Raw genomic sequence first — 13,359 nt, 5'->3', positions numbered from 1 at the left:
TTTGGTAAAACTGAATTGCTTTGATGCAACTCAAGTAATGCAATTTATTGATTTTGTTAGTAATTCTTTCACATAACTTTTCATAATTCACCTTGTTCGTCTATTAAATCTACCAATCTAACATTTATCTTCTTCAAAATTTTTACAGTAGAATGATCTGTTGCGAATTTTGAATTTGTCATTGTCAAATTTCTGTTCTGTTACCAGTTCAGTTCCCATTTTTAATTTGATCTTTTGACAAAACTTGGCATTCGCTTGAAATGTTTCTTTCCAAAATGAATTGCTTTCTAGTCTGAGGAATCGATTAGGACCACATGCATTTAAATTTTCAATCTCAGGACACATAGATAATAGGATAGTTTTCCATTTCGGTTCACTAACATACATTTTCTTTATCCAAGATAACTTTAAAGACTTTATAAACATGTTGATGTCTGGAGTTTTTAAGTACTATGTACAGCATATTTTATTTTAACTTTTTCCAACCTACATGAAATCAGAACACATGTTTTGCAGTTGATTTATGATTTTCTCTGGTGGCCGAGGTAGAAGAATCCACAAGTATGTTAGTTTAGAAAGAATCAGTGACTTAAGCACTGCCTCCCATTCCATCAGTGACCATGTTCTTTTCAACCAAATCTTAAAAAAAACTTCGTTTTATCTATCACCTGAATTTTATTATGTCATTTGCGTTAGATTGGTTGTAAACCAGAGCCCCAGAATTTTTATTTTCTCAGGATTCCAGTCCATTTTTATATGCGACAAGAAACCTTTATTTTAGAATTTTTCTTGTTTCCAGGCAATAAGTTTTTCATTTTTTCCACATTTATTTTCAAACAAGAAATCCCTTCACATTCATCAAGGGTTTCAAACACTCATATATGACTTTTATCTCCTTCTCGAAAAAAGGTGGTATCATCTGCAAATTGGTTTATTTTATGTTCATTATTTTCAGTTTTAACTCCCTTTATACAGTTGTTTTGTCTAACTTTGCATGCTAAGATATCTGTACGTAATATGAATAAATAAGGTGAGATGGGGTCACCTTGCTGGCAGCCTCTAGTTACTGAAAAGCTTTTCGACACCTTTCCATTTATTGTTACAAATTATTTTATATTTTTGTAAAATGAGGAGACCCATGTACTAATTTTCTCTCCAAATCCAAATGCTACATGAACGTTTTTCCATATACGTCCAATCCACACAGTCAAAGGCCTTTTCAAAATCTGTCAGTACAAGTAGACCAGGTAGATTATTTTTTTCTAAGTAATATATAAAATCATAGATCATTTGTATTGTGTCACCAATGTACCGTCCTCGTATAAACTCCATTTGATCCTAGGATATGAGATTGCGCAAAACTGTTTTGATTCTATAAGAAAAACACAATGACCAAACTTTGTATGTAACATTTAGAAGAGTGATTGGCCTCTGTTCTTCATAGTTCTTTTGGCCTGTCACCCTTGGGCAGGCAGAAATAAGGCCTTATTTTTGTGTTGCGGATATTTCACCCTTCAAAAACCCTTCAATGATAATTTCAATTATACTTGCTTATTTTTTTCGCCCTGAGCTGCCCACCTAGCTTTCGATCGGAGGAGGATTCCCTCCATTTTGTGATGTCTAAGGTTTTATAAGTCTCTGTTAGTTTCATTTAAGGTTATCAGCTCTCACTCTGTAAGTATGTCCTTGTTCATTAAAGGAATAATTTGTGTTTCAAGCCTTTTTTTCTTTCATTTCGTTATTTTTCTTCTTTGCAATGCCATACGATATAGTTTTGGCTTGTATTTCCATTAGAAGTACATCAAGAAATAACTGATCGGATATTGTGAAACTAATTTGATCCAGTGGGATTAAATGTAGGTTATTTCTATCATATGGCAGTGCAGCATATTGTTCTTTTACTTGCTGAATTGTTTACTTAAATAGATTGGTGTATTCTTGATCTCTTAGGAGGTTATTAATGTGTTCATTGTTATAATAGTCTAATACTGGGTTCACTAAATTCCAGTCATCGTCTATAATAATGTTTTTGTTATTCAAGCTAGTTATTTTATCTTTAATATTCTGATAAAAGACTGGATCATCTTTACTTGATCCATACACTGTGACTAGGGTAATGTTTTTGTTCATTGATTGTAGTTCTATGATTAATAGATTCCAGATGGGTCTTCTATTGTACTTTTTATTTAGCCTTTATTTCGAATTAAAAATTCACTCAGATATATTGTTCATTTATAGTCAATGTTGATATGAGTAAATAACAATTTGTTGGGTTTTATTGTTTCTTGTTTTGTTAGGGGTGTGGAGGGAAGGGGGGTTTGGGGGGTGGGGGCTTGGGGGGGGGGGGGGGGTTCCTTCACTGAACGAACTTGTGGAAGTCTGGTAAATTTTGCCCCACAGTCAGCTGGACAGCCATGCAGATCCAGGAAAGAGGATGGACTTGCTTGGCTTCATGGGGAGTAGGGGCAGGGGGGTGAACGGGAGTGGGTCCAGGGGTGGGGGGTGGGGTAAGCGTGGTCTCTAAGGCAAGCCCAAACACTGTGGTAGAGGCAGAGGGCGGTCCCACAGGAAGCATTGTCGTCAGTCAGGGCAGACTCAGGGGACAGTGCCGTGTCCGACACAGTGGCATCACAGAAGTAGGTCGTCAGCACACCGGGTGGATATGCCAGGTGTAGTGGCAGCAGGCAGGGTGGCGGACCCATCCGTGGAACAGGGGCGGTAGGCTGGTTGGATGCAGTGCCTGATGACTGGTTGAGGACCCAGGTAGCGGGAGCAGCCAAAAGTGGACACACCAGAAGCGACATCAGTGGGGAGCACAGAGCCCCCTGAGGCGTCAGTCAGATGACCAGAACCACTGGAGGACTCCTCTGCCAGCCGGGTGGGCTTGAAGAGCCAGTGGACATTATGGACCTCCCGGAAGCAACATCAGCAGACGACAGAGGCACCCAAAGGAATACCTCATCAGCAGAGGTCGGCCTGGTGGATGAAACAGTGGCAGCAGATGTCCCGGTGTCTCAGGAGCCAGAGTCCCCACATGATGGGCTGATCTGGGAGAACGTGCTGGTCAGGGCAGTGTCGGCTGACACCTGATGACCAGAAATGAGGTTGGCCCGAAGGGACGGGGGACTCTCCATGGTGGAGGCGCCAGGCCCTGCAGACACAGGCTGAAGTGGGTGTGCAAGGTGTGGAGTGTGCCGGCAGCCCTGTCAGACATGCACCATGAGAATCCCGAGGGTCTCACTGGAGCACAACCTGTGAAGATGAAAAGCTCCTTTGATGTAAGGAGTCTCATGAACTCTGCTCCCCACTGATGTCACCCTGAGGAGGACCCCACAGAGGTCTGTTGTCCTGTGTCCCAGCTCTTGTGGAGGTTAGGGTCATGGAGGCTGGGTGAGTGTACAAGAAGGAAGTGCTGGAAAGGGAATCTTTTTTTGCCTGGTGACACCACTGCAAACAAGCCCCATGGTGGGCCTGGGAACGAACTTCAGCTATGGTTATTTTGTGGACTTGGCCAGCGGACAGCGTTGGGGTAAGACATGTCGCACGAGAGCTCTGAGTGAATCCACTGACTTCACTCGGCAAAGAGACGGTCTCTGCACAGCATGTCTCCACTGCATGGAACAGGACTTGGTAAAAGTGGGTAAAAGTGAGTAAAAGTTTTAAGCAACTGAAATGCTTTAAAATAACTGTTTTTTGACGCCGCTTAAAAAAAAATTCAAAAAGGTATGTATGGTTGTTATTTTTTTGTTTTTATTTTGTTCAATGTCTTTTAAAATTGATTTCATGTATCTGCATGATAAATGAGCAAAGTGAAATAGAATAAGTTTAAAAGCTAGTGAACAAATAAATGATGAAATAAATAACAGCTTTCATGCTTTTTTATGATCATTTTCTTTTTTTTCTCACTATATTTTGCACACAAAGCTGACTGCTACATAAATACCAATGAAACCTACAAGATCATAGCAAGAATGATAATAGTAATTATAATTATAATGATAAGAATAATGATAATGGTAATGATAATGATGATGATAATGATAATAACATACAGTACTTATATGGTGCAGACTTCCCTTGTAGTATGCTGTAGATACCTTCCATGAAGCAATACAGATAGCAGTGGTGCATGACAGCATTCAACCACATATTATGACATGAGACAAGGGGAACCCCCTCCACCCTCCAATTTTTTATGTTTTTATGTTGTGCAGAGATCCTACATATTCCAGAGACGTCCGCTGACACCGCCCAGACTGCCTAAGCAGGAGCAGTACCTGAGGGAGCTTACCACACAGGTCAGTCTCTCTGTCCCAGTCTCTCTGTCCCCTATCTTAACCCCCTGCTCTCTCTGTGTGTGTGTCTCTGTCTCTGTCTCTATCTCTCCCTCTCTAGCCCACGTGCTTTCCTTGCTATGGTAATGTCATCCCATTCTTGATATGCGTGTCTTGTGTCGGTGTTCTTGTGTATTGGCAGTAGAGAGCTCTGTTATTTGACAAAATACAGTACACCCAGTTTATACCATGTATGTGTGCTTATGTTTTTTTTTCATCTCTCATTCCTTTCCAGCCCAACAGTACAAGTATTTCCTGTATATGTTATTACAGCCATGCTTATGCCTTAGCTTTGTTATTTAGTATTATTTAGCATTGTTTATTGTTGACCATATTTATGGCAGGGATTGGATGAGTAAAAAAAAAAAAAAAAAAAAAAAAAATGTGCACCAGTGCTTTTCAATTATACTTTGAAATAGACAATGTTGTCTTGTCTTTGTTTCCATTGGTAATAGATTGATTGGCACTGGTGTGCTTTTTTGTCTTTTGGTTTCCACCCTAAACAGGGTCTACACTACACAATATTAATACTAAAAATCATAAAGGCATACGCATGGAATTTGTAAAATATTTGTTGGAAAAAAACAACAACAACAAAAACATGCACATCAGAATAAAAGAATAATGTTGGTGGGTTGGGAAGGGAAAAAAGAAGTGGGGGGGGGTGGTAGGAGAGAAAGAAAGAGAGATGGAGGGGGTGCATGAATAAATAAATGACCTATTGATACACATACATGTATCTACCGTGTATGAAATGGGTATGATCCACATTAAATAAATCATCATCATCATCTTCTTCTCCTCGTTTGTTAGATGGACTATTATATAACTGAGTAGTGCAGAATTAGGATGCACAAGTAAACTGAAAGGGAGGCGCATAGCAATAAAGGGAGAAAATGCATGTCAAAGCATGATAAATGATATTGATACAATAAGATTGTTGTCACAAATAGGCTACAGAGGGGATGGGGTGGGTGTGAAGGCGGTTGGGGGGGTGGGGGGAGGGAGGAGTGGAAAGGAGGCAGACGGAACCCAAGACAACAGAGGGTAAAAAGGATAGAATGGAAAGTTTCAGGAGACCAAGAGACACACACTCACAGGACAGTGCCACACGTCCCACATTAGACGCTCCATTTTCACAGCCCCCTTTCATTTCTTGTCAGGATGGGCAGAGTACAGGCCACTTTGTCCACCACATTTCAATAGCATACAGTGCAGTGCAGTGCCGTGCATTGTAAAACAGTTTAATGCAGTACAGAGTAATACAATGCAAATAATGTAAAACTATGTGATACAATATAGTGTAATGTCATGCAGTACTGTTCTGTGTAATGCAGTGTAATACATAATGCAAAGCAATTTAATGCAATGTAATGCAGTGAAATATAAATCAACACAATGTAACAATACAATAAAAATCAAAATACAGTACAACGTAATCCAAGGCAATCCAATACAGTACAGTACAGTACAGTACAGTACAGTACAGTACAATACAATACAATACAATCAGATGCAATTTGATGCAAGTCTGTTTGGACTGAAGGCAGTCATGTTAGAAAACGTGAAGTGTTTTGCGTTCCATTCCAGGTGGAGAGCAAGAATGGCGCCATTGCCAGAACGAAGGCAGATGAAGAGTTCCTGGAGCGTCTTGAGCAAGTGCAGCTGGCAGAGGAGTATGTTGTCTTGTTCTGTGTGCGTGTGCGTGTGTGTGTGTGTGTGTGTGTTCGTGCGTGTGTGCGTGTGTGTGTGCATGTGTGTTTTAGTTGTGAGTTGTGTGTTTATTTGTGTGTGCGTTTGTGTGTACGTGCCTGTGTGTGTTCTGTTATGCTGTGTTGTGTGTGTGTGTATGCCTTCGCATGTGTGTGTGTGTGTGTGTGTGTGCATGCATGTGAGTGTGTGTGCTTGTGTGTGCTGTGTAAAAAATGAATATGCTGCAGATTTTTTTAATGGCATTGTTCAGAATAAAACAATATGCCACACTTTGTTGTACTTAAGTGTAGTGCTATATATTTTACTGCTGTTACTGAAACAGTTTTCATTACATTCTGGTGCTTTTACAGTTTGAAATTAAACAGTGTGCTGAAATGATTATCCTTATTGATACAAATTAGAATTTAAAGGGTTTTTTTTTAAGTCAGGCAAGGACACTGCTAAAATTGCAAGGAGCCCCATCTTGAAAATGTTTTGCTTAGTATGTGGGCATTGCATATTGGTGGCTGAATCAAGAATAGAAGACAGTCTGCATGTATTTTGTTTGTTTTTACAGTTTAGCTGCTCAGCGGGAACAGAACATTAAGAATAAGATTGAACAAGTGGACAGCTACAAGAAAGCTTTGGACACTCAGGTGAGAAACAGTGATATTTGTGAATTGTTTGTTTATTTGTGTGGTGTTTTTTGCTTCTGATTTGTGTGTGTGTGTGAGAGAGAGAGAAAGAGAGAGACCTAATGGCATCACGGCCAGGTTGTATGGGGCAATCTGTGCAGTGCTTTGTTTGCTCAGTATTTAACTCACTCCGGACGACTAGTTCTCTCCCATGCTTTTCCCTACAGACGACCCATTTGTTAGGGTTAGGAAAAAAATCACAGAAAATACAAAACGTAAAGTAACTGAATGAAACTCGCTGTACTTGATCCACTGACCCTCTCCTCACGTCATGTGAACGCCCACCCCCCTCCCTCTTCACTGCTGTCAGAAGCTCAATCACTATCAGTACCTGCTTGCTGGTAGCTTTCTTCACTATAGATACTTTATTCAACGTCTTCATTAGCCTCGTCGATGTCGAAACCTTCAGTTTTAAGTATTTCAGTCACTTCAGCAGTAGTAAAAGCTGCTGTCGTGATCTAGTTTGCTCCAAAAATTTCCACTTGTATTGCCTGCGACGCCATTTTTGATACGTATGCAGATTAGCTTGTCGTGTGGGTTCCTGAACTCGCTGGCTCGCTGTTGAGTGTGTTGTTACAGAATCTTATGAAGAAACCTTCCACTCGACCCTTGACACGTCCGCAATGCCTGGTGTAGCTGTGATTTTTATGCTACCCCATGAGGAAAACGTGAAAAAAATTTTAATTGTCGAGACCGCAATAGCGTTCCGTCATCCAGGACGCTACCTTACGTCAGGAACGCTATAGCGTTCCATCGTTCGGAGTGAGCTAAGAATGTTCCTAAGTAGAAGGAATTTACCGTGGAGTTAGGAACATTCTTAATGATAAGCAGACTTTCTGCTGCTAAGTTCGCTCATGCAAACCACCATGGGAATGGAAGCATTGCAACAGTGACATCTTCTACAGACAAAAGATGTCTTCCCACCCGTCACTTTACCCTTCCTCTCCTTTGTTTTCTTGTTTGTTCAGTGCACAGCAGTGAATTCTTGATTTGTGCTCAGTGTAAGACAAACCAGATTGTATGTATGATTGTCGGTCGTGTCTGACTATAACCATCAGAACAGCTTTGGAGGCAGTTGCTGCCCTGGCTGTCTGGGTTTGAATTTGATTTTATCGGAGAGTGTCTTGCCCAGCTTACATCTCCACTCTCTTGGCCTAGAGGGCTTTAGGACAGCAATTGGATGGTCCCCCAGGCAATCTTGCCCACTAGTTTCGAGAGTCATAGTCCTTCACAAAAGACTAAGTTGTAAATGACTTCCCATTGCAGTTGAGAAACCATCGATCATACAGCTCTCACTTTGCTGTTGGCCCGACTGTGAGGCTTGTGAACTTTATGTTTTGTAAATTTGAAATTTACACTCTGTTTGTAAAGGCAAACTTTATGCACCAATTGTAAATGTGAAATTTTAGAGCACCATATGTGGCCTTAATGTACTATATGAAATGCTCCACTACAGCTGATGTATTAATCGGAGAAGTTTTAAAACGAATACTCCTCACACAGTAGAAAGAAATTAGACAATGTGTGCATGAAAATGCGTGCAGACTTGCTGCAGCCTGACTTTAACTGTTAGAATGAGATTTCTTTGGAGGAAAAAAAAATGAAGGCCAAAACAACTCTTAATGACTGCATAGGCAATGTGATTAAGGCTTCAGTGACAAGTCACACTCAAAACAGTTTAATGTCATGTGCTTCTTCCTACATATTTGTTCTTGTTTTGGCTGAGAAATGCGAGTTAAGTTTGCCCAGTTTCTTTTGCCTTTCTCTACAACCTGTCTGGACCTGTTTTGCTCGGAAGTATTCCCCTGCAGTTCAGTTCCTACTGTGCCACGTGTGTGCCGCACAAACGCAAATCATTGTGGATAGAGCAAACAACAAATGCATTGAGAAACTGGTCTTTCAGCCGACCAACTGGCAGACATCAAAAGGCATTGTCAATAACGCTCACCGTCTGGCTTCTGTTTGGTTACGTATTGAATTTCCTCCCCTTCCACCTGCCAGGTCAGGTGACCTACTTCACGAAAGTGCTGGGTCTGAACTTGTTTTTTTTTGTTTTTGTTTTTTTTTCCGTGAGGACAGAACAAGGGAAGGAATTTCTTTGAAGGCATAGAAGGTATAGAAGGGGTGGGGGAGTGAGGGGGTGGGGGGTTGAAGGCAAGAAGGTTGGGAGGGTGGGGGGCAGATAAATGGGCTGATTGATAAGATACGTAACATGACTGGCTTTTTACACAGCGTGAAAGAGGTGCGACAAAAAAAAGAAAAAGGATGTTTGTTATCTTGTATGTTTGTGTGGCTGCCACTGAATGAAGTTATTCCTTGTGCGTTATTGATCCACTTGTTTGGTTAGTTGGCTTTTGGGCCAGTGTGTCTTTTGTTGTGTTTGTTTTATAACAAAAGTTAGCTCCCCATTTTCTCAGGGCAGATGCATTGTGTCATCACACTGTTTCACAATGTGTGTGTGTGTGTGTGTGTGTGTGTGTGTGTGTGTGTGTGGAGAGGAACCAGTTCCCTGAACTATGAACTGGCATGAATTCAGGTCATAACAATGTATTCAGGTGAGGTACAAGCTGGTACCTATAAAGCATGTACTTTAAAATGATCATGACAACATATTCAATTGAGGTACAAGCCTGCACCCTTAAAGCATATACTTTAAAATAATCATGACAGCATATTCAGGTGCACATAGAATATGGGTACAGAACAGATCATTCAGCCATTTCGCTGAAACTGATATTCATAAGAAATGATTGTGGTGTTCACTTGCTGTGAACGTGCTCTAAGATACTTGACAGTTTGTATTCCTTGAGAGCTTGTGTAAGATCGAAAGAAACAAATGATGATACTCCATGATGATAACCAACCTATGTATAATCCAGCTGCTTGGGTGTTTCTGTCTGTCAGTCTGTTTATGTTGTTTTTTTCTGTTGGAATTTAAAAAAATGTTAAAAAGAAAAAGAAAAAAAAAAAAAAAAAATTCAGGTGCACCCTTAAACTCACTTTGTACTGCCAGTTAGCTCCCCCTGACTTTCCCCACAGACACCCACTTGTATAGGTAAGAAAAAAAAAATTCCCCCAAAAAACAAATGTTAGAATTTTTAAACTAAAACCTTCCAGACTGATCAGTAACATAACAAGTTAGTTGAGGACAAAATATAAAACTTCCTCCCTTCTTATGCTGTCTTACAGTGAGATGATGAAAGTATCCATATTTTTTTGTTTGAAATTTTGCACACACTGCAGAAGACTTGTAAATGAATCCAGGAAAGCACAAAGTTTGAAACAGATTAAATTCAGAGCGTTGTATAGCCACAATATGGCCCTTTCTTCTAATTCTGTTGTCTGCCTTGCAACTGAGATGAAACTGGGTCAGACACCATTGTTGATCCACACTTTTCATGAAAAAACAGTCACCACAAAAATAGCTCACCTGCTCACAAGCACAGCAACACACACTGCATTTATTGGTCACAGGAGAGAGTGGAAAGGTCAGATAAGATATTCTAAGTTCATAATGTCATTATGGAAACTAGATGCCACTCCAAAAATTCAAAACTATCTCAGGCCTCGACGGGGGCCCTTCGTCTGAAATGGTTGTGAACAGTAGGGGCCTTTCATTGGGGCCTTTTGTCTGGAGTGAGCTGAAGCATGTACTATAACGATCACGACTACATAATCAGGTGAGGTTCAAGCCAACCCTCTTGCCGCCCCGTGAGCCAGACACGGAGGTGTTTGGGAAGAACGACACGACCAATGAGACACTCGCCGAGCGGCGGCGGCGGGCCCAGCAACTGTTCCAGGAGCAGAGGGATCTGGTGGACCAGCGCAAGAGGGAGGTCATCCTCAGGAGGCTGGCCGAGCAGGAGCGAGACCAGATGATCCTGGAGAAGACCAAGGAAGGGTAGGTGGTTCAGTCGGTGTGTGCATGGAGCTGTTCCTCGCACGCAGTTGTAGAACCAGTTTCTCTCTCTCTCTCTCTCTCTTCTTCATTATTAATACTCATTCTTATTGCTATAAATATAAAAACGATTCTGATCTGCTGTGTCCAGTGTGTAAAGATTCAACTGAAGATGAAGTCCACTTTGTTTTCGTTTGCCCTGTGCTAAGTTCATACCAAAGAAATATTATGCAGAGCCATGCTTGTTCCGTCAGGTCTACTGATGGCATCTAATAATGACAGCATTATTCGAAATTTAGCATCGTATCTTCATAAAGTATTTCAGTTAAGAGAGACAATTGTGTCTTAATTTGTGTGTGTGTGTGTGTTGTGTTTACTTTTGAAGGACTTGTGGCACTTGTTTAATTCTTGGTTTGATTATACAATTATGTTTTTGCCCCTCTTCATATGGGGCTAAGGCCTTGATTGAATAAAATATGTGAATCTGAATCTCTTCTTCAGTCTACAGTCAGGGTTTTGTAACAAGTTGGTGTGTCTGCAGTCAGGGGTTTAGTTACAAGCTGTTGGTGTGTCTGCAGTCAGGGGATTAGTAGCAAGACTGCAGTAAGAAGGCCTTAGTAGTAAGAAGACGTTGGTTTGTCTGCAGTCAAAGCATTACTAAAAAGTCAGGGGTTTAGTGACAAGCTGTTGGTGTGTCTGCGGTCAGGAGTTTAGTAACAAGCTGCTGGTGTGTCTGCAGTCAGGGGTTTAGTAACAAGCTGCTGGTGTGTCTGCAGTCAGGGGTTTAGTAACAAGCTGTTGGTGTGTCTGCAGTCAGGGGTTTAGTAACAAGCTGCTTGTGTGTCTGCAGTCATGGGTTTAGTGACAAGCTGTTGGTGTGTCTGCAGTCATGGGTTTAGTGACAAGCTGTTGGTGTGTCTGCAGTCATGGGTTTAGTGACAAAGCTGTTGGTGTGTCTGCAGTCATGGGTTTAGTGACAAGCTGTTGGTGTGTCTGTAGTCAGGGGTTTAGTGACAAAGCTGTTGGTGTGTCTGTAGTCAGGGGTTTAGTAACAAGCTGTTGGTGTGTCTGCAGTCATGGGTTTAGTAACAAGCTGTTGGTGTGTCTGCAGTCATGGGTTTAGTGACAAGCTGTTGGTGTGTCTGCAGTCATGGGTTTAGTGACAAGCTGTTGGTGTGTCTGCAGACAGGGGTTTAGTAACAAAGCTGTTGGTGTGTCTGTAGTCAGGGGTTTAGTAACAAGCTGTTGGTGTGTCTGCAGTCATGGGTTTAGTGACAAGCTGTTGGTGTGTCTGCAGTCATGGGTTTAGTGACAAGCTGTTGGTGTGTCTGCAGTCAGGGGTTTAGTAACAAAGCTGTTGGTGTGTCTGTAGTCAGGGGTTTAGTAACAGATCTGTTGGTGTGTCTGCAGTTAGGAGTTTAGTAACAAAGCTGTTGGTGTGTCTGTAGTCAGGGGTTTAGTAACAAGCTGTTGGTGTGTCTGCAGTGTGGAGGAAGACTGGGCCCACCGCCACAGGGCGCGGGTGGAGAACCGGCGCCACCTGGAGGACAGCTGGAAGCAGGCGGCAGACATGAAGCGAGCCCGCGACCTGGAGACGCGGCTGCAGGGCCTGGAGTCTGGCAAGCTGCTGCACGAGCAGTGTGACCAGTACAGCCACTGCAAGCAGTGCAAGCGCCGCGTCAACAACTGCGGGGAGAGCAACATCTGGAGCGAGTCGCGCTACGTGCCCGGGTCGCGCATCATGGTGTGATGGTGACTGGGGGGGTGGGGGTGTGTCTCCTGACTAGAGACACGGCCTTGGAGTGGTAAATTAGAGCAGTGAGCGTTCGTTCAGTGTGTATACAACTCGTGAGCGGAGCTTTGCTATATGAGATATCAGGGAGTGAGAGAGCAGAGGAAATTGTGGTGCAAATTTAAAAAAAAGAAAAAATTTGGATTTTTTTTTTTTTTTTTTTTTTTAAACTCTGCTTGAAAAAAAATCTCCTCGAACTCCGACTTAGCACTTTCGAGCTTCTTGTCATGTTGTATGTATAATCACATTTTGTTGTGTATGTGTGCTTGTGTGTGTTTGTATGAGTGTGTGCTTCTTCAGTGAGTTTCTGCATATGTGTTTATGGAGGGGGTGAACATACGGTTTAATGCACAAGATTAACAGAATAGGGAGGAAGTAAGGACTGTCTCAGATGAAACAATGAGCATCAACAAAGCAGGACAAAGTTACCAGAGTGAAGGTCTGTCAAAGAGGGATCATTGGAAACAGAAATGATAGCTCAGACTCAAGGAGCTGTCACCTTTATTTTGAGTTTAACACACACATAAGATAGAAACAAAATATTTCATGAAAAAAAACTTTTTTTATAGCTCAGCGATCTCAGGTCCTTTGACATAGAAGCACAAGGTGATCCTGATTCAAAGGAAATAAGAGTGATACATTTGGAGAGAATGATGAACAAGAAAGTCAGGTTATCAGTGATTCAGCAGTCACTGTACCGGTGACTTTAGGGGCCTTTACTTGAGATTTCGGTGTTGTGAGAAACCAAACAAATAGTATGATTGATGTATGTATTGGCCGTGAGCAGATTTGGTTGGGATTTATTTGAGCATATACACTTGCATGTGCACAATTGGAGTACACAGACCCACTAGTTACCACATCTGCCATCAAGGTTTGCATACTTGTGCAGTATATGTTATGTGCTTGATAGAAATAATATTTTCCAGACACCAGCTTTGCACAAGT

General features: G+C 41.7%; 1 protein-coding gene across 1 annotated transcript in view; it reads left to right on the top strand.

The window, feature by feature from the left end:
* LOC143282895 (coiled-coil domain-containing protein 81-like) overlaps positions 1-12,575 on the top strand; it is a 36,543-nt gene extending 23,968 nt beyond the window's left edge. The window contains exons 10-14 of the mRNA XM_076588774.1: positions 4,215-4,298; positions 5,925-6,010; positions 6,604-6,682; positions 10,402-10,622; positions 12,105-12,575. Coding sequence (XP_076444889.1) covers positions 4,215-4,298; positions 5,925-6,010; positions 6,604-6,682; positions 10,402-10,622; positions 12,105-12,369 — 735 coding nt within the window. The 3' untranslated portion in view covers positions 12,370-12,575. The remainder of the gene's footprint in view (positions 1-4,214; positions 4,299-5,924; positions 6,011-6,603; positions 6,683-10,401; positions 10,623-12,104) is intronic.
* Positions 12,576-13,359: the final 784 nt, after the last annotated feature.

Source organism: Babylonia areolata, chromosome 6 (genome assembly GCF_041734735.1).
Source record: "Babylonia areolata isolate BAREFJ2019XMU chromosome 6, ASM4173473v1, whole genome shotgun sequence".
NCBI lineage: Eukaryota > Metazoa > Mollusca > Gastropoda > Neogastropoda > Buccinidae > Babylonia > Babylonia areolata.
Note: the sequence above shows the minus strand (reverse complement) of the source record. Positions and strands in the feature narration are given on the sequence as shown.